Source organism: Diospyros lotus, chromosome 2 (assembly GCF_014633365.1).
Source record: "Diospyros lotus cultivar Yz01 chromosome 2, ASM1463336v1, whole genome shotgun sequence".
NCBI lineage: Eukaryota > Viridiplantae > Streptophyta > Magnoliopsida > Ericales > Ebenaceae > Diospyros > Diospyros lotus.
This window is the reverse complement of record NC_068339.1, coordinates 8121304-8142596: the sequence shown is the minus strand read 5'-3', so window position 1 is coordinate 8142596 and position 21293 is coordinate 8121304. Positions and strand designations below refer to the sequence as shown.

Genomic DNA, 21293 nt, shown 5'->3' with positions numbered 1-21293 from the left:
TATTTGTAATTAATAAATATGGGATATTATGATATTTTCAAGATAATTTTATATTTATATCATATTCAAATCAATAGGTCTGCTATGTTGTCCACTGGCAACATAGCAGGTGCCCGCCAATGAAGGGGGCGCGGGCCCCACATGGGCCCCGCGCCCCCCTCACTGGCAAGAGTGGGCAACATAACAAGATGGTATATAAAGAATAATTATTTTCTCAAATAATATCTTATATAACAAACATAATTTAATCCTTTAATAATTTATTTCACCCTTACTTTAATTCCATCAAGGTAAACAGTGATTCCACCAATTTTATTTTAGTTACATTAGCTTCTAATTGGATCACCTAACTTGTCATCAATCAGTAACTTACCCAATAGGCATCCCACACGTCACAAAGCGTTACGTCAAATCGAACGGTCCAAATCAAATCTTCCCATCGCGCTTTTTCACAGATCAGCGTTCCATTAGCTCTCCCATAACCCACTGTTAACTCTCATAAGCATATTTAATTATTCTTTACAAAAATGGAACGCGGAATAGGAAAGTGTTCTCCCACGCGCTAACAAGGAGAGTGGCCCACGCACCAATCATATCCCAGGGAAATGCCTCTTGTACTTGGAGCTCAGAGCGTCAACTGCTTCCGCTTTCCAACCGAATCATTTTCCCACGCTCTTTAGTCGCGCGTGACTTTCATTCCTCCTTAGGCTCACATCCGAAGGCGTTGCCGCAATCGTAGAGCAAATTCATAGCAACCAAACAAAGATCGAAGCTTCGCCCCGAGCGCGATATATACATATATATATATATAGAGAGAGAGAGAGAGAGATTCATCGCCCGTCCAAAACCCCCAAGAAAACCCTAGGTTCCTCATCTCTCTCTCTTCTCTCTTTATTTGCAGGTACTTTTCGTAAATTCCTGTCTGTGTTTGTATATTCGTTCGTGATTATTGGTTTTTCGCTTGCTTGGATCTGTATTAGTCTGTGAGCAATGTGTTATTCGCTTCTTCTGTGGGGGAATTTATGCGTGTGTTTGCGTTGCCCCAATTTGAATGACTGATGTAGTTGTGGTTTTGGGTAATGTGGAGTCGAGGCTGTAAAGCTCTGAGTTTCGCGGTTTTGTTGAATCTGAACAATGTACGGACGGAAGAGTGGGGACGAGTGTTAAAAATGAGAAATGCATGGCTTAGGCTGTTTGTGCTATATCTGAAATTGGTTTCTGAGTAAATGTGTCTTAACGGTTGGAGCGAACATTTTTTATGCTTCAGTGACTGAATTACAACTTTTAGTATGCTGTGTACAGTTTCCTTTCACTTTTTTCCCCCCTCTCATACTTGCTCATAGTTTCCAGCTGTTAGTGCATTTTAGTAAAAATTGCTGGGTTCATCTCTTTTGATTATGATGTTAATATTCATGCTCTTTTATCTTTTCCCTTGTTTCCTCATTATATGAGAATAATAGTTCAGTATTGAGGAGCAATAAACATTCGGCTCATGTTTAGAGAAGCAATCACAAACATAAACATACACTGGACTGTGTGTGCTGTTGTGTGACACCCCCCCCCCCCCCCCCCTTTTTTTTTTTGCTTTAGTAGTGTAATCCCTTATGCATAATTAAAGTTTGATGCAACACACTTTTTATGAACATAAGGAGCTGTAAGAGTTTGCAAGGATTTTACTTTAGCCTTTTAAACATGATCGTCTCCCTTTCTCAACTACCTAATTGTCTCTGAAAAGAAGTATGCAAAGAAAAATAAAACCTTGTATGTGGCCCTCAACCTCTTTTTTCTCCCCTCATATCCCTATATCATAGTTAGACTTTAATTTTTTTTTGTTATTTTATTTGACTTCTTTTTTCATGCAGTTGGCTGTTTGGTCCTCAGGTTGATGTCTATGACCTGATCTCTGGATACATTCTCAGGGCAGTGTGATGGATGCTTATACTTAATGTATTTTAATGCATGCCTAATCTCATAGGCTTTGTTATTTTTATTTCCATTGGAATTTATGGGGTTTCTTCTATTTAATATTTGAATACATTATTCATTGACGTCAAAAGTATTAACCAAAAATTTCACTGGAATGTTGAATTAGTTATTGACAAAAGTCTCACAGTTTGGTTGCATTTTTGTTTCAAATTCTTTAGGAATTTTTGTGCTTATTAATTTATTTCTTTGCCAAATGGCCTTAAACCTAATCTTTCTTTTTCTTTTTCTCCACGTGTCTATGCTTTACACGGTGTACATTGTAGCGTAGTTACTCCAACGAAACGTCACACCCCCTTTTGGAGTGGGACTGACCATGAACTTCAAATCTTTGGCCTAAGGAACACGTTTAGTGTAAAAATCCATCGATCGTATTATAACTGAAAAATCTCCAAAGAATTATATTTAACAACACTTGATAATTACATTACTGAAATAAACAAAAGAGAAAGGGTCCCTAAATTGAGTCACTGATAATCCCCCAATCTGAGTCCAACTCTAGGTTTGTTGTTGATCACTTGAAAAATGTGAGGTGGACTGATGATCTCACAGCTCAGTGACAGGAAATCTGCATTAAGTAGATGGTATCCTAAATACAACATTTTCCACACATATATATCATAAAAATTGTTTAATTTTCAAATATTCCCTGTGCATTAATTTGATGAACAATAATAAACTCTTGCCATATGCACGTGTAGGGAATATGCCATAACAAAATTTTCTTTCTATTTCAACACGTATATCTGATGCACAAATCATCTCATATGATGGTGCAACAGATAAAAATGGGACAAGCATAAATCAAGTTAAGGGAACCAATATCAAATCTCAAATTTCAAAAAGCCAAATGTTTTTCTCTGTGTGCATAATTTCTCCCAGAGGATCTCCATTGGTCTCTTAAGAGTCACCCTAGCTCCACTGCATCGGGATGGCTTTTCCCTAAGCTGATCCAGTCAGGATTACCATATCACCAGCAACAATAGGAATGTCAAACTATTGAGAAACTAGAGTCGTTCCTCTAGCCACCAGAGTCACCCTGTCTGTCTTTTCCCTAGACTTCTTTCATCATGGTCCCTTTTCATACTTGCACCATAAAATACTTTTTTCTCATTTTGCAAATAATCTCTTTTCCATTATTTTTTCAAACATATATTTTTTCCTGGTTCTCATCATATCAACTTTTCGGTCTAAGTCCTCAGTTGTTTGCATCATGCCATATACATCAACTATGAATTGAGAACGTGTAATTTCATGTTAAAACATTTCATAATCTTGTATGGGAATAATTTTTTTCAAAACATATCGTAGAATAACCACTCACCCGGTATCCAGTTGATGTAAATCTACAAATTCTCCTTTTTCCTTGACTTGATACATCATACATGTTAATCAATATATTAATAAATAGTTTTACTAAATTTAGGCTTCAAAGTAAACCCAAGGGCATTCGGAAATAACTGTCTCTTTCGTCATTTCCTTTCTATTCTTTTTCTTTTTCCATTTTTTCTTTCTTTCTCTATTTTTTTTCTCCCTCTGGGTTGATCCAATTTTGTTTCAGGTGAGGTTGGGGCGTTTTTCCTTTTACTCTTTTCCATTCAGCCGATACCATTGGTTTCGGTTAAGCAGAAGCAAAGGTGGAGGGACAGGAGAAGGGAGATGGGGGAGGAAGAGGGGATAGTAAAGGGGTGTTAGGGCTCAGTCAACAGCGAGAAGGCCATCATCAACCAGCGTCAAAGAGGAGGAGCTTCCCTGCAATTGTGCCTTGCCAATAAGTTTTCTGGTCTCTCTCTCTCTCTCTCTCCCTCTCTCTCTGTATGTATGTATGTATATATATATATTTTCCTTTTCTTCGTCTCTAGCATGTTCTTTCTTCTCCAATGATGTTCATACACCTCCTCTCTCTTTTCTCACTTTGTCTCACTCCTTGTATACATATAGATCCCTCTTCTTCAATGCATTCTTTGGTGACCAAAGGCTCTATTTGTAGAGCTTTGCCACTGCCCAAACCATCATTTCTATTTTAGCTGAGTGGTGGGCACACTGTATCGCTGCCACTGCCTTTTTGTTTGTCTGCCAACAGCTCTCAATCCCTATTGCAGCCACTGTGTTGATCTCTTGTGGGTTTGGGTTTGGGTTTGTTTTTTGGGGTCAAGTAATGGCACTTAGTTTCTTACTTTGCACAACATAATTGCCACATTTTTTTTTCAATTTTTCTTCAGGTGATTACACAATATATATATATGTGTGTGTGTGTGTGTGTTTAGGATATATTCTATATCCCCCTCCCCCCTAGTATAGAAAAGCCATAGAAAGGGGATGAATCATATAAAATAAGGAATAGAAATATTTGCGTCAAAAGCTCACCCAAAAGCTTGAGTTGGTACTGTTACTTTTTTCTTTAGGATTGATCAACGATGAAGCTACTAGCTGCTAGTTGGAAAGGACAAGATCCCCTTTTGTACATTTCTACTGGTCCAGATATTCGAATAATGAATGAAAGACCAGAAGATTGGATCCAGAAAGCACTTCCGGCAGGGTTGATGGTTGTGTGGCCCTCAAGCTGGAAGTAGGAAATCAATCTTGGCATGACTGATGACTTAGTCTCCTTCTCCTCTTTGACTCAACCACCTGCTCCTCAGATTGCCAAAAAGGCGGGCAAACTGAGAAGGACCAGCAATCTCATAGCCAGACTGACCTTTATTCGGAGATCAGCCAAGTGTAATTGGCTATTGTCATCGATGCTTCATCATTATTTAGGACACCCGAGGAACAACTTTCACATGCAGATCAATCATAATTGAGGAATTAAATCGTGACCAGAATATGCTACCTTCTTTTTATGGCATTCTATTAAAGCAATAGTTTCTTTATGATCCCAAGGAAACCCGGAACTGCCCAACTTGGAGGTGATCCTACATCTAGGGATTTCTATTCTAACTAAAGGCAGTTCAAAACTCAATTTGATTAAATTCTTTAGTTGCAGTCTGAAGAAAACATGTTCCCTTGGTATGTGAATTGCATGACTATTTATATATTCATATACTGCATGCATTATTCAAATTATTGGACCTCTATGAAAATAATTTTTCCATGGAGAAATGTTTGGACCAGCCTAACATTTAACTTCAAATACAGCCTCTAACTGTATAAAGTGTATGATTATACTTAGGCTTTTGTGCTAATTGGTTCTCTCAGGTTGGATCTGCTGATCCTTGACTTCAGAATCATGGATTTGGAAGATAAATTTCTTGCTAAAGGTAAGAGTTAAGACCTCAGTATTTTCTTGCTTACACTCACCACCCCAGAACATCTATTTGCTTTTGTGTTCTATACTGCTTTTCTAATGCATGATTTTCTAACTGAATCATATTGAGTAATAATAGAGGACGTAATTGAGATGGATGGTGATTGAAATGCTCAATTTGGTAATTTTGATATGCTTAGTTTGTAGAACTTTTCCAAGTAATAATGTTGGTTGTAATTAATGTAGAACTTTAGATATCTGACAAATTGGGTGCTTTAAATTTGCTGGTAATTCAGTGATAGAACAGTTATGGCTGCAGCGACGAGAGCTATTGATTGCTTTTGGCATCATTGTGGGAAAATTGAATTTTTTCCTGGCCAATTCATTACAGTTATGTCTGTAACAAAGGTTTTTGTTTTAAAGTTTGGATAGCCTTGCCTTTCTGTTTTCACTACATCATCTATTCCCTTTGATGCCATATATTGCAATCTTTTTTGGTAGTCTCATTGGATTTCTATATTTTTGGCTCACTTTAGATTTCTTTCTCTTCAGTAGGTATGTTTTTGCCACCAGTTTCTGGCATTCAAAGTCTTTCTTCCAGTGTACAAAGCACCCCAGAGAAAAATGGACACGTAGATGATGCTTCGAGAAGTCCAGAACTTTTACAAGAATTTCTGAAATCAGGTACCAAAAAGGACCTCTCAGGGGTTTGTGTTGATAAGGAAAAGAAATACACAGCTTCATCTAAATGCAAAATGACTGAACAATCTCCAAAGACTAAAAAGAAAAATTTGAAGGATCAACCTTCTTCCAGAAAACATCAGAGAAAGGGGGAAAACCCTATTCGAATTCCACCAGTTTCAGAGCAAAACTTTAATGTTAGGCATTCAAATGCTTGGATCTGTAAGAATGCTGCATGCAGAGCCACTCTGTCTACAGATGACACTTTCTGCAAGAGGTGTTCTTGTTGTATATGTCACTTGTTTGATGACAACAAGGATCCCAGTCTCTGGTTGGTATGTGCATCTGAATCTGGTAACGAAGACTCCTGTGGTTTATCCTGTCACATAGAGTGCGCAGTCCAACGGGAGAAGGTGGGTGTTGTTAATCTGGGGCAATTGATGCAACTGGATGGTAGTTATTGCTGTCCATCCTGCGGTAAAGTTTCAGGGATACTTGGGTGAGTTGTTTGCTTATATTTCGTGACTTAAGATGCAGAATTATTAATGCATAATATCACCTACAAGACCTTCCACAAGAATGATGATGAAGATTGTAGAAACAAATATTTTGGAAACAATATTTAGGGGTAAAAGTAGAAATTAATATTGTTTTTATTTGTTTATTTATTTTTAATTTGTTTCCTAGTTTCTTTTGATTTCTTTTATCTCATAGTATCCTAATTAGATTGGGATTATCTTTGTAATCTTAATTAGATTGGATCAAGGAATCTTTGCTAGAGTAGATGTTTATCTAGTTTATCTATTAGTTGTATATAAATAATCCTTTAGCAATGTATTGTAGGTCAGACTTTGGTGAATAATATTGATTAATGATATTTGGTTTGAGTAATTGAGAGTACTCTTATGTCTTTGGTTTGGGTTTTGCGTCAGTTGGTATAGAGCGAAAATTCCTAAATTGATTTCGGGAATCTTCTTAAAATTTTTGGAAAATTTTAGAAAATCATCAGTCTTTTTGTCAACACCGTCAAGATCGATGTTTTTTTTTTTTTTCTTTTTTTTGGGGGGGGGGCAATGGCAACAGCCACCCATCGACACACTATAGTCAAAACCCATGTCAGCAAAGACATGATTGTCAGAATCCTTGCAGAGCCTCACCGGAGATGTCGGGACTCTAGGCGATAGACTCGTCAAGACTGTAATAGCCTTTGATAATCTCCAATGTAACAGCTTGACATCATCGGAAAGGTTCTCTGTTTGTTGCTTCTTATTCAATGGAAGCCTTCCTTGACATCAACAATCATAGGTGACAAAGTTATTGCCATCGGAGCCCTTGTCACCATCGTAGCACCTTAGTTGCTGGTAAGCCCTTCTCATTGTAAGCTCTTCTCTGTCACCCAATCTCAACCTCTTTCTTTGATAATCCATTCAACCCAACAACCTAATTACTTGACCCAATTACCACCAACCAACCCATCCTGGCGCCTTCCCAAACACAAACCTGTAAGACTGATTTTGCCCTTTATCTAATTAGCCTATTGTCCAATCCCATTGACTATAGGAGTATATTTTATCCCAAATTACTTCTAACCTTGTTTTGGTTAAGTTACATTCTTTACTTTGAAAGCTTGATTAATATTTATTTGTTCTTGGGTATTTTTTATTAACTTTGTTTTAGGTTCATTTAATTTTAATTCATAGCTCCAAAAAAAAATCCCTTATCCTAATTGTTGCATCTTGAGTAGTGTTTTTGTTATTTGACCTTGTTATCTAATTTAAATTTCTTAGTCCTATTTGTGCATCCTACTAGGTTTCTTGTCTACATTTAAGTTGCAATTTGAGTCTTCTCAGCATTTACTTAACCTGTTTCACCACCCCTTTGACCTTCTCTTATTACTATTTGTTTACTTGACCATGACCCCCAACAAACACGAGCAACCTTCTTCCATTATACTAATCATCAATCTTCAGTCATTCCAAAATTTCATAAGATCCAGTGTGAAACTAGAATTAGCAATCTTGAGTCTTTCAAGTATAGTGGGAACACTTACTAAATAAATGGCACAAACCCTCAAAATACTAGGTAAGCAAAGGATAAAAGATGATTTTTGTAGAGTACCCCCATTCTACTGGGTCTTTGCATGGCATACTCAATACTCCTGGGATACACATTTCTTCTAATAAGATTCCTCACTTACATGAGCCATTGTGTCCTTTAGAACCTAGGCAACCCCGTGATAGAAATATACATCATGAAGCACCTAGGTATGATCACACGCATCTAAACTTTGAAGAACCTAAAAGGTGGCAATCCTAGAGTAGACACACAACATGAAAGGAATCTAGAAAGAGAATAGAGGCAATTACCTCCGCCCTATTGGTATAGACAGGAAGACCATAGAGAAAATAATAAGAATGTGAAAGTGGTCGTTTAGGAGTATGATGGTAGGTTAGACCTTAATATGTTTTTAGATTGGTTAGATTACATGGAAAATTACTTCACTTGGTATAACATGACTGATATTGAGAGGGTTAGTTTTGCTAAAATGAAATTAACTGGTTTTGCAAAGAAATATTGGCAAAGGGTTCAACATAATTTTCAGAGATTAGGTCAGCCTTCCATCACCCAATGGGCTGTCATGAAGCAAAAGTTGAAAGAGAATTACCTGCCTTCCTTGCATAAGTGTCAGTTACAATAACAACTGCTAAACATTAAACAATCAACTTCAAGTGTAACTAATTACTGTCATGAGACAAGGAGATAGCAGATTTTTTGAGGCTTAATTTGTGACTAAACCAGTTATTACTTATTGTATTACCTTAGTATTTTTATTCTCTTGCTTGTATTACTTTCCAGCTAGATTGTTTATTATGGCAGAATCTGCCAGGTGTCCAATTGCTAAAATATGACAAAATAGTTGCTTAGGAGGGGTGAGATCAGCTGTGGCCAGACCCACGAAACAAGCTATATAAGCTTGTTCCTTCACCCGTTAAAGGCATTCAAGAATTCAATCAAAGATTCTGTTATTCTCTCTCTTATTTCTCTTTCTCCCTTCATTTCTCTTCTATTCTTCCCTCTCCATTCTTCTTCCTTGTTCTAGCTCGCTACCTAGATTCACGCTGAATCAGGGAAGCTGCCGAGTGTCACAGCACCTCTGTGACAATTACTTGGCCCAATTTGAAAATCTTCTCATCCGATGTGATTTAGATGAGGATTCTTTCTTTACAATGTTAAGGTTTATAAATGGATTGAGGATGAACATCCAGAAAAATTATGTTGCACTCCCTCAAGCTTGAAGAGAAAGTCTATCATAAGGCCTTGTAGATCGAAAAATACCTTAAAGCCCCTTTTGTTGGTTGAGTGCCCACACAATTATCTAACTCTCACCCATTAAGGTCCTTTCTTCAGCCTCTTCCTAGAGATAGTAATGTTAGTAAGACAGTTTCTTATTCAGCCTCTAAGGATAGCATTTTCCCCGATAATTCCCATCCTAGTACTTCTTGTCCTCATAACCCTTCCAATCAATGCCACCATTGTCATAAGAAGGGTCACATAGTTGCCTGTTGTCCTAAATGTGCCTTTGTTGAGTCTTGGATCGGTTTCCTCACAATAATAAACACTATCTCACACCCAAACCCTCGCCCGATAGTAATAGAAACAATAAATAAATGTAAACAGAACAAATAATAAGCAATAACAGAAGAAGAACAAGAAGACTTATCCTGGTTTGGGCAAGAATTTGCCCTACATCCAGACTACCAGAAGCTGCTGACAGAATCCACTAGAGAAGAATCAAGAATTCAACACTCCCTCACTGTTCTCTCTCGCACACACTTAGACTAGAAATCAATAGCCTCTCTCCCAAGAATACAAGGACCGAGCATTAGCTCTCTCTCAATTCTCTAACTCTTGTGTGCAAAAGCAAAAGAACAGAATGAATGTTGATTGTTTAAGCAGAACATACCCGCCTCTATTTATAACTAATAGAGGAGGTTACAGACCAAGGACTAAAATGACGAATTAGAAGAAATAGAAGGACTTCTGGAACTAATTCCAAGGATATTAGTTCGTTACATTTTAACTCATTAAAACATAAAATACAATCATATTTCTAACTCTATTTAAATCCTTCACTAAGACTGATGCTAACTAATGCAAATCTTAACAGCCTTAACTCTAGGACAAGAGCAAGAACTTGTTGATCAACTTGAGGATGAAGACGGAATGGTTAATCCTATATTTTTCTAGAGGAGAGGAAGAGGTTAGTGAAGAACTTGATATGGTAGAACCGGTTAACATTGTGAGGAGTGTGCTAATTGAGAGTGTCCATGGTGATGAATGGAAACACACAAGTGTTTTTTAAACATGCATTAGGAATGGTGAGAGAACTTGACACTGAGTGAGATGAATGGAAACACACAAGTATTGATGGGGGTAGCACCATGGACGTGGTTTATAAGTCTGCAATTACTCAACTCAACCTTAAGGTAGAACTGCATTCTAAATCATTTAAAGTTGCCTGGGTGAATAACACAACTTTGTCTGTCACTAAGAAGTGCTTTGCTCCTATTCAATTAGGTGACTAAAGACAAAAATTTTTGTGATATTTTACCTTTGGATGTTGCCCATATCTTTTTAGGTCTCCTTTGACTTCATAACATGAGTTGAGTTCATTATGGGTAAGAAAATACTTATATTTTTAATTATAAAATTAAGAAACTCATATTGATCCTTGATAAACTTTTAGTAAAGGCTCTATGACTAAGCACAAGCAATCACCACTAGTGTCCAGTAAAAAGTTCACTATCTTATAACTCTTAAGGCATTTGAAAAAGACTGTCAAGAAGTGGATATGAGTTAGCCATCATAGCTAAGGAGTCCATGAGACTTATGACACAAGTACTCAAACCTTTCATAGGAAAATTCTTGGTTGTCTACTTTGATGACATCTTGATCTTTAGTAAGTGCCAAGATGAGCTTCTAAACCACCTCGAACAAGTTTTCCTAACTCTTATGGAAGCCAAATTGTATGTTAACCTATGATGTGCTCCTTTTTACAATCTCAAGTGCTTTTCTTAGGCTTCATTATCTCTGTCTAGGGTGTAGTTGATCCTGAGAAGTTTATAAGCTATTAGAGAGTGGTCTGAACTTAAGACAGTGTATGAGATTCATAATTTCCATGGCTTGACTACTTTTGTAGGAAATTCATTAAAGGATTTAGTAATATCATGACTCCTATTATAGATTGTTTGAAGAAAGAAGAGTTTCAGTGGCCTAGTTCAGCTGTTAAAGCCTTGACAAAAATCAAAGAAATGATGACCACTGTAATACCCAGAGAGATTAGTATATATCGAGGATAGTGTAAGAAAGGAAACAACACCAGCTGGATACCTTTTGGGCTGAATGTTGGCAAAAAAACTCTCAAGTTAAGCGTGCTTGACCTGGGGTAATCCAGGGATGAGTGACCCCCCTGGGAAGTTCGCGTAGGCCCATCAGGATAAGTTATTCCGGTACTTCCTATCACTCGAACGGGATGTTACAGGTGGTATCAAAGCTGACCTGGGCCGTGTGTTGGGACCGTGTACTAGCCAAAGGCTGGTGGTACTGGACTGGGGATCGTGTACTAGCCCAAGGCTGGGGGTACTGGACCGGGGACACTGGACAGGGGAAAAGCTGGGACCAGTTGTAAGGTCGCATGACGAGGACGTCATGTGCTTAAGGGGGGGAGAATGTAATACCCCGAGAGCCCATAGAGATTAGTATATATCGAGGATAATGTAAGAAAGGAAACAACACCAGTTGGATACCTTTTGGGCTGAATGTTGGCAAAGAACTCCCAAGTTAAGCGTGCTTGACCTGGGATAATCCAGGGATGGGTGACCCCCCTGGGAAGTTCGCGTAGGCCCATCAGGATAAGTTGTTCCGGTCCTTTCTATCGCTCGAACGGGATGTTACAACCACAACATATGTTTTATGATACCCCGACTTTATTAAAGTTTTTGAGGTTGTTTGTGATGCATTTGACATTGGTATTGGGGGTGTTCTAAGTCATGAGGGTCGATCAATAGCATTCTTTAGTGAGAAACTAAATAATGCTAAACAAAAATATTCCACTTCTGATGAAGAGTTCTATGTTGTTGTTCAGTCTTTTCACTATTGGAGGTACTATCTATTGCCACAAGAATGTGTTCTATATTCTAATCATCAAGCATTGAGATATTTGCATAGCATTCCTTAGTGAGCACACCTTTGCCCTTAAGCATTGTTCTAGGATCTATAACAAAGTAGCTGATGCCCTTAGCTAAGTAGTTAGTCTTATTCAGGTGATGAGTACTGAGGTTATTGATTTTGATAAGTTGAAGGATGTTTACCCTAATTGCCTTGATTTAGTTCTATTTAGCTTGAGGTTAGTAAAGGTAATCACCGTCCCTTGTTGATTTTGTGATTCATGATGGTTATTTCTTTAAAGGAATTCAGTTGTGCATTCCATGAACTTCATTTAGAGACTTTCTCATATGGGAAATGCATGCAAGTGGATTAGCTGATTATTTTGGAAAAGACAAGACTATTGCACTTATTAAGTATAGATTTTATTGGTCACCTTTGAAAAGGGATGGCCCTAGGATTGTTTCACAGTGTTGCAAATGTCAATTGGCTAAGACTAGGAAGAACAACATGAGCTTGTAGACTCCTCTTCCTATCTCACATACCCCTTGAAAAGATGTGAGTATGGATTTCATTCTAGGTCTGCCCAAGACTGTCAAGGGACATGACTCAATTCTAGTAGTGGATAAGTTCTCTAAGATGGCACATTTTCTTTCTTGTAGTAAGACAATAGATGCTTCCTATGTTGCTAAATTGTTCTTTCAAGCGGTTGTTGAGTTGCATGGTCTGCCTTCTTCCATTGTATGTGATAGAGATGTCAAATTTGTTAGTTATTTCTTGGAAGACTACGGAAACTATTTGGGACAAATTTGAAATTCACTTCTGCCTTCCATCTCCAAACTAATGGAAAAATTGAAACTGTGATCATAGTTTAAGAGACTTGCTTAGGTGTGTCTTGTAGGAGAGAAGCCTGGTAATTGAGACTTGGTTTTGCCAACTATTAAATTTTCTTATAACAACTCTATTAATAGGTCCACTAGTAAAATATTTTTTGAGATTGTTCATATTTTATTCCCCTTACACCCCTATTGATCTTGTACCCTTACCCTCGGATACCCAAATTTCCGAGTTTGTTGAAAATTTTGTCCAACTCATCAATGCATGCTGAAATTAGACAGAAAATTGCAATGAGCAGTGTTAACTATAAACTTCTTGATGTGTATCGTAGGGCTTGGGAATTTAATAAAGGTGATTATGTCATGGTTCATATTCACCTCAAGCGCTTTCTTAAACATTTCAAGAAATTGCATGCTCGAGCTAGTGGTCCCTTTCCTATCATTTGAAAACTTGGACCTAATACTTTTTTACTTGACTTACCTAGTAATATGAATATTAGTCTTGTTTTCAATGTGGAAGATTTAACTCCTTAGGCACATTTGAAGCTCCTCCCTTGCCTATTAGTGTTTCTGCAAGCCACTAGGTTCCTTATATTCTATGCACTCTAAAAAGGATGTGATTGATGTTGTGCTTAACTATGTTGTGACTTCTTCTTGTGGTGGTGATTATCAACAATTTCTTATCAAATGTAAAGATTGGCCAGAGTTGGATAATGCTTGAATTGCAGAAGAGGATTTTGAGTCCTAGATAATGAGCTCTTAGAACGGTATCTACAATCTAACTCTTTGGAATTGAATTCTTTTCAACCTAGGGGAGAATGATAAAGATCAGCATTTTAGGCATAAAAATAGAAATTAATATTAGTTTTAATTTGTTTCCTAGTTTCTTTTGATTTCTTTTCTTTTCTAAAATCTTAATTAGATTGGGATTATCTTATGATCTTAATTAGATTGGGACAAGGAATAGTTAAGTAGATTTTTATTTATTAGTTGTCTATAAATAATCTTTTAGTGATATATTGTAAATTAGACTTTGATGAATAATATTGATTAATGATATTTGGTTTGAGTAGTCAGGATTAATCTTGTTTCTTTGGTTAGGGTTTTGCATCAAACGGGAAATGGAAGGGGAGAGAAAATATAAGGATTCCAGATTAAGTTTGAATTCTTGATTCATGGAAGTTGTCTTACAGCAAAAAGAAATCATGCTTCATTATGCAACTTATTATTAGCAGATAAAGTCAATTTTAAAGCTCAATAAAAATTCAATGATCTTTTTGAACGAACTTCTGCTTCCATATTTTTAATTTTTTTTTCAGAAATATGAAATTTGTTTCACGGGTTCTGTTCATGGAAAAAGTTTGCTACCAACTAAAAGCAATGAACTTTTTATTGTAGTTCTATTTTCTTGTAAATGATCAAAATGGTTGGTAAGTGAGGGAAGTTCTTTTATACCATACCTCAGGCTTTCGAAATGAGCAAAATGGTTGTAAATGGTCAAAATGGTTGCTGGACTATTTTTGATTTTCCCTTGTATGTCCCGCGCCTCATTGGTATAACTATAGTTTAATGCTGACAGTTGTTGGAAGAAGCAATTGAATATAGCAAGGGATGCTCGAAGGGTTGATGTTCTATGTTACAGGATATTCCTGAGTTACAGGCTCCTGGATGGGACTTCCCGGTTTAAAGAACTGCATGAAATTGTTAAAGATGCCAAGGCCAAATTAGAAACAGAGGTGGGCCCAGTCAACGGAGTCTCAGCCAAGATGGCACGGGGAATTGTCAGTAGACTTTCTATTGCAGGTGAAATGCAAAGGCTATGCTCTCTTGCAATTCAGAAAGCAGATGAATGGTTGGTTGCTGTTTCAAATGCAAACCCCAACTGCGGAGGTGATTACTCAACCAGCCTGCGTTTTCTAATTTTGCTTGAGAAGAATTATGTTCTAGTATTTTAATCAATCCAGTGAGTTCTTTTTCCTTATTTTCCTCGTCTCCACCTTGGCAGAAGGCTCACTTCCTGCCGCTTGCAGATTCCACTTTGAAGAAGTGACATCTTCTTCAGTTGTGATTGTTTTGATAGAATTGCCTACTGCCTCAAGTGATGATATTAAGGGATACAAGCTCTGGTATTGTAAGAGTAGAGATGAAACACACCCTAAAGAGCCTATTTCCATTTTTTCCAGAGCACAGAGAAGGATGTTGATATCCAATTTGCAACCCTGCACAGAGTACTCATTTCGGATAATTTCTTACACACAAGCTGGTGACTTGGGACATTCTGAGGCAAAGTGTTTCACCAAGAGTGTGGAGATACTTCACAAGAATCCCACCTCAACTGCAGTAAACCATAAAAAGGAGAAGCCCCAAACTGGAGGAAGTTCTGATGTCACCAGGGAGCCTAAGACTACAGCAGCTGTTGGATCTTCTTCTGGTTTCAAGGTCCGAGACCTTGGGAAGGTACTGCGCCTGGCTTGGGCTCAAGAACAAGGCTGCTTTGAGGATTATTTATCTGGCATAGATATAGAGGAATGCTGTGGAGTTAATGTGATTAATCCCGCTGAAACTGCCAAAGATCAGTTGCCATCTTTTTCACATGGGCTCGACTTAAATGTTGCTTCGGTGCCTGATCTAAATGAAGACCTAACTCCTCATTTTGAATCCTCCAGGGATGAAGACAACGGATGCACTTTGGGTCAGGCTGTTGAGGCCGATGATGATGCTGTTTCCCATGATATTGGGAAGAGTAGTCTAGCAAGATCTCATGGCAGTGGTGACTCCCATAATTGGACCCAAGGGGGCACCGGTGGAGAAGTCCCTGCTGTTAACTCCCGGGGGGAACCATGCAGGAAGAGGGCAATAAGTGCAAATGAAGAGACACATGAATGTAACAGCACTCTTGTAAACGGGTCACCATTCAGAATATCCAATGGGTTGGGGTGCTTGGATGAGAATTTTGAGTACTGTGTGAAAATCATTCGGTGGCTGGAATGTGAAGGTCATATTAAACAGGAATTCAGGATGAAGTTGTTAACATGGTTTAGCTTGAGGTCAACTGGGCAAGAACGCAGGGTGGTCAACACCTTCATTCAAACTTTGATAGATGATCCAAGTAGCTTAGCAGCACAATTGGTTGATTCCTTTTCAGATATCGTATCCAGCAAGAGGCCAAGGAATGGTTTCTGTAGTAAACTGTGGCATTGACCGTGGAGAAGACATTCTGGCAGAAAGGATTGCTCGTTAAGTTAAAATCTTTGTCTTGAACCTCGACAAGTTAGTGCTGGTTTGGTTATCTTGCCAATTATTTGTACAGGCATTTCTTAATCACACCATTGGAGGTGATTCATCTGTTCAATTAGATGATTTTGATTGCTTTGATGAGAAGCAGTGATGTTGAAATCTAGTACATTTAGATTAGGAGACTGTATTCGTTGCCATCAATTATATGTAGACCGGTGACTGAATGATCTGCAGTGCACTGTACCGTTCCTGCTTATCCTTAATTTATATGCGTATTATCAATTTTAAACATAGACAGAAGTTTCAAGTTTGAGTTTGGAGCTGTTCGGTCCTCGGGTGTTCGTTCATTATATATATATATATATATATATATATATATATATATACTACCTTGGATGAATTTAAAGGTGGGGGAGAGCCATCCTTGGATGACTTTTCGCAAGCAAGAGAAAAGAGTCTTCTTCAATTGCAGAATCCCATCTTGCAGATCTTGAATGTACTTTGTTTTCTACTTAAGTTGCACCGCACCGTCAGAAAAATTAGCAATTAAACCTGGTTTTGATTAGAAATGGCAGCTGGTGGATTTTCTAAATGTTACCATTTGCGTAGGCTTGTCGGATTTGATTTGAGTTGGAATTGACTTGAATTCGGTCCTAGTTATGTTCTGAGAGACTTCATATTCGATTCAATTATGTCTCAGGGATTTAATTAAATATATTTAGTTCTAGTTCTCTAACATGAAATCGATCTAACTAATTTGATTCGATTTACCCGTTTAAACCAAGCCCCTATCCTCGGGCATAAATTTTAGCTACCACAGAAAATACAATATATTCTCATCAAATCAATCAGATAAAACATACGGTTGACTTTTCATCTGAAACAATTAATGTTATTGTCCTGATTTTGTGGTTGGGCGCATGGCATCAGCAGCAATTAATTCAGCCTCTTTTATATATATATATATATATATATTTGATTCACCTAGCTATTTGAGCTTAGTTTGATTAACTTTTAGAAAGGGGTGACATTCTCTTTTTATGCAGCGGGTAAATTTGGATGTGAATAGTGTATACACACTGATATTTAATATAATCCATGCAAGATTTAAATCTTTCAAAAAGTCTCCATTAATTCGAACCCTAATATTTTATATAAAATTATAGATATTTTATAATTACACCATACTCATAGAGATTAATTCAGCCTCTTGTATAATATATACACTCCACGGACAGAGACAAAAACAATCAATCCGGTGGTGTTATGCAGTGGGACTGAGGCTCTGCCTCGCCCATGCATGAGCTACTGGCTGAGCCCATCATTTTTAGGTCCTCAAGGAAAGGAGTGGCTAAGCTGCTTTGCAGAAAATTAAGTACGACTGACATCTATAAGGTGGTGGTGGTGGTTAGGCGCGCGGAAAAGGAGCCAAACAAGCACAACTCGGTGGGCGGCGGACGGGGCCACCGGCCGCCTCCGCCTTTGATGGCCAGCTGGTGGCGCTGAGATTTATCCCCCGGCAGCCGCCAATGCTACCCTCCTTCTCCTCCTCCTACTACTACAAGAAATTAAAGCCCCTTTTAACGTACCCGCTGGAGTTTTATGTGGTTGTAAAGCTAGTAGTTGTGAATCAAAATTGTTGAGATTTAAAGATATTAAATAGATGAATGTTTGTGAATGGCTACCTGGCATTCGGGAACGCTAGCCTTCCCCGAATGCTGGAGTTCGGGGAATTCCAAATTCCCCGAACTCTGGAGTTCGGGAGACATGGTGTTTCCCGAACTTTGGAGTTCGGCAACATGATATTAAATAAAATTTAGGAAGAAATATGTATTTATTTTTTAAAAAAATTAAATTATTCAAGTCCAATACTTATATAAAAAAATTAAGTATACAAAAATATGTTAATATAAAATATATTATATTAAAAAAATATGTTAATATAATTTCATAAAATATAAAATATAAAAAAATAAAAGATGTGTTCCCCGAACCCATGAGTTCGGGGAATTATGGATTTTTCTCAACCCACATATTCGGGAAATTATAGTTAGATAAAAAAAATTAAGAAAACAATTATATATTTATTTTTTAAAAAAAATAAATTATTCGAATCCAATACTTAAATAAAAAATTAAGTATAAAAAATATGTTAATATAATGTTAATATAAAATATGTTATATAAAAAATATGTTAATACAATTATATAAAATATAAAATATAAAAAAATAAAAGATATGTTCCCCGAACCCTGGAATTCGGGGAACTACGGATTTTCCGAACCCTGGAGTTCGGAAAATTCGTTATTAGATTAAAAAAATTAAGTAAAAAATATATATTTGTTTGTATTAAAAATTAAATTATTCTACTGCAATACTTAAATAAAAAATTAAGTGTAAAAAAATATATAATATAATATATTATATATTTTAGGAGCCTTCGAACTCTAGAATTCGAAGGCTCCCAGCGCCTCCGAACTCTAGAGTTCGGAGGTAGTAATTTTAATAATAATAATATTATTAATATTATTATTATCATAATATATATATGTATTATATACATATTATAGCATTATATTAACTTAACTGCAAATTAAAATAGTGGAGGGTCCATGCAAATTGAAATCTGTAATATATTTTATTATATAATATATAAAATAGAAATTAAAATATATAATATATTATATTATATAATATATAAAATAAAAATTGAGAGTCTCCGAACTCCAAATTTCGGAGGTGCTGACTCCAGATTTCGGAGGCTCCTAGCACCTCCGAACTCCAGAGTTCGGAGGTAGCCAACACCTCCGAACTCCTGGGTTCGAAGGCATGGGCTACCTCCGAACTCTAGAGTTCGGAGGCACGGGCCATTTCCGAAACCCAGGTTTCGGAAGTGGCCCAACCTTCCGAAATTCAGGTTTCGGAGGCATTGGACGCCTCCGAACCCTAGAGTTCAGAGGCATAGGCCGTCTTCGAACTCCAGGATTCGGAGGCATGGGCTGCCTCCAAACTCTAGGGTTCGGAGGCGGCCAGCGCTTCCGAAACCTAGAGCTCGGAGGCGTGGGCCGTTTCCAAAACCTAGGTTTCGGAAGCGGCCCAAGCCTCCGAAATCTAGGTTTCGGAGGCGCAGGTCGCCTCCAAACCCAGTTCGAAGGCTATGCTGCCTCCGATTCGATGACGGTGACCAATCCGGAACCCAGGCAGCCACCACCTTTGTCTATCGAACCTCTCCCCTTCTAATCTCCAAGTTCAAACATGTAAAAATTACCAGTGTTATCAGCAAGCATAGAGTAGAGAGATGTGGCTATAGAGAAGAAGACGGCGGCGAGTGGCTGTAGAGAAGGGAACGACACAATGTATGAGATATATGAGGGTAATTTTGGAATATAGGTGGCTACAACAAGTAATAATAGTAAGTGTGAAGAGTATTTGTTAAATTTATTTTAATTATAACTGCGAAGAGTAAAAAGTTGGCTGCGAATAGAATTTTCTTATACAAATTTGAATGATATGGATGTGACGTGGTTATTTTAAGAGTAAAAATTGCACTGATATTAAAAATGTGTGGATAAATTACAATTAAGTCCTTGTACTTAATTTGACCCATTTGCAATGACTTTTTTTTTTCATTATAGTGTTGTTATTATAAATGATCCAAACAATAAAGGTTAGTACAATTTCTATATTTTGTACTATATTGGTGACAAAAGGGATTTTTGTGAAAAAATAAAATCAAAATAATTTTGAAAAATAATATTAAATCACATATATAAGCGTTTACTAAAATAACCTAAATCACAAGAAATCTTAATATATTTTACCCATACTTTTTAACGGCCATAGTGGCAGAATAAAACTTGTGAGATAGAAAATGAAATTAAATGGTCTTTAAAAGAAATTTTAAATTACAGAGGATGTCATTACAAATGGCCTAAATTGTTGAGGCCCAAGTGCAAATTTTTTTAATTATTATTAAAAAGCATTATTATATCATATTATTCTAAAAGCATCTTCTAAAAAAGTTTGACTTGACTTTGAACTTATGTGCCTAAAATATAATAATAAATTTATAATATAAAAAATAATTTTAATTATAATGATCAAGAGATTTGGAAATCTTATTATTCTATCATCTATGAGACCTTCAAATCTTCTTATCATTATAATAAGATTTGAAGGTCTCATAGATGATAGATGCCTTGATGAATGGGTGGCTTATTGATGAATGAGTGATCCCCAATGATTGGGAGACTTGTGATGATCGAGAAATCTGTTGAGACGAACAACTAATTAGGAGTATAAGTGGATGTTCCCGCGCCAAGCTCTTTGATGCTTAAATTAATCTTTGAGTACTTACTCAATGATGCATTTGCTTAACAAATTGCTCTTCAATGGAACAATGGGAGGTCTTCAATTGGGTTGAGCCATCCCTAATGAGTAGAGGACATTCCACTTAGCCTTGGTTTAATCTCCAACTTTGTTTTGCTCTTCCTGTAACGACTCATATAGGGTTTAGTATTTATTTAGCATTGATTAATTTATTTAATTAATTTTCAATTTAACTTTTTATCAGTTAATTATTTAATGTGGCAATTGAGATTTTATTTGAGAAAATAGTATTTAAATAGCATTTGATTCTTATTAATTTTGTGAGAATTGAATATAAGGGCATGACAGTCTTTTAGAAATTTGTTAATTAAAATTAAATTATTTTATTAAGAGTTATTATGTTGGAAGAATCCCTACGAGAAGAGAGATTAAATTATAATCTCCTAATTATAAAAAGAGTATGAGTTATGGGATTTAGGGTTGTATTTTCTACTTATATATACATATATATAAGCCTTTAGAGTCTAGCATGAAGTCACGTCGTGAAGAATAAAAGAAAAGAAATTGAAGAAGCCAAGAGTTCATTCAAGTTTCATCCGTTTTGGTTTTCATCGGTCGATTGATTAAATCAAAGGTAAGTTCTTCTCCTTGTAAACCTTTCTTACAGGAGCATGTGTAGCAATCAAACTCAACTTTTGTAGGATTTACATTGAGTTCCAGATCAGTTTTTCAGCCAAATATAGAGTTATATATATATATACATGAATGACAGTAAGTGGAATCAAGTTGTGCGATAGTTTTATCATTGATTTTTC

The 21293-nt window shown here is 36.8% G+C and overlaps 1 protein-coding gene across 11 annotated transcripts; it reads left to right on the top strand.

The window, feature by feature from the left end:
* The first annotated feature begins 710 nt into the window (after positions 1-710).
* Positions 711-16462, top strand: LOC127794482 (VIN3-like protein 1). 11 transcript variants are annotated; one of them, XM_052325605.1, is made up of 8 exons: positions 741-901; positions 1863-1947; positions 3545-3766; positions 4389-4992; positions 5182-5243; positions 5783-6410; positions 14492-14802; positions 14921-16462. In XM_052325605.1, exons 4-8 carry the CDS (start codon positions 4982-4984, stop codon positions 16111-16113), a joined length of 2205 nt encoding a protein of 734 aa, XP_052181565.1. In that variant the 5' UTR covers positions 741-901; positions 1863-1947; positions 3545-3766; positions 4389-4981; the 3' UTR covers positions 16114-16462. The 11 variants fall into 11 exon arrangements, with proteins under 11 accessions (XP_052181563.1, XP_052181560.1, XP_052181565.1 ...); XM_052325610.1 differs by lacking the exon at positions 4389-4992 and adding an exon at positions 5527-5620 and having other exon boundaries at positions 742-901; positions 5786-6410; positions 14918-16462; XM_052325609.1 differs by lacking the exon at positions 4389-4992 and adding an exon at positions 5527-5620 and having other exon boundaries at positions 742-901; positions 14918-16462.
* Positions 16463-21293: the final 4831 nt, after the last annotated feature.

Coding starts and splice junctions, on each gene's coding strand:
- LOC127794482 (XM_052325603.1), top strand. Junction 6,411..14,491: donor AAAGTTTCAGGGATACTTGG/GTGAGTTGTTTG, acceptor TAATGCTGACAG/TTGTTGGAAGAAGCAATTGA. Junction 14,803..14,917: donor TGCAAACCCCAACTGCGGAG/GTGATTACTCAA, acceptor CCACCTTGGCAG/AAGGCTCACTTCCTGCCGCT.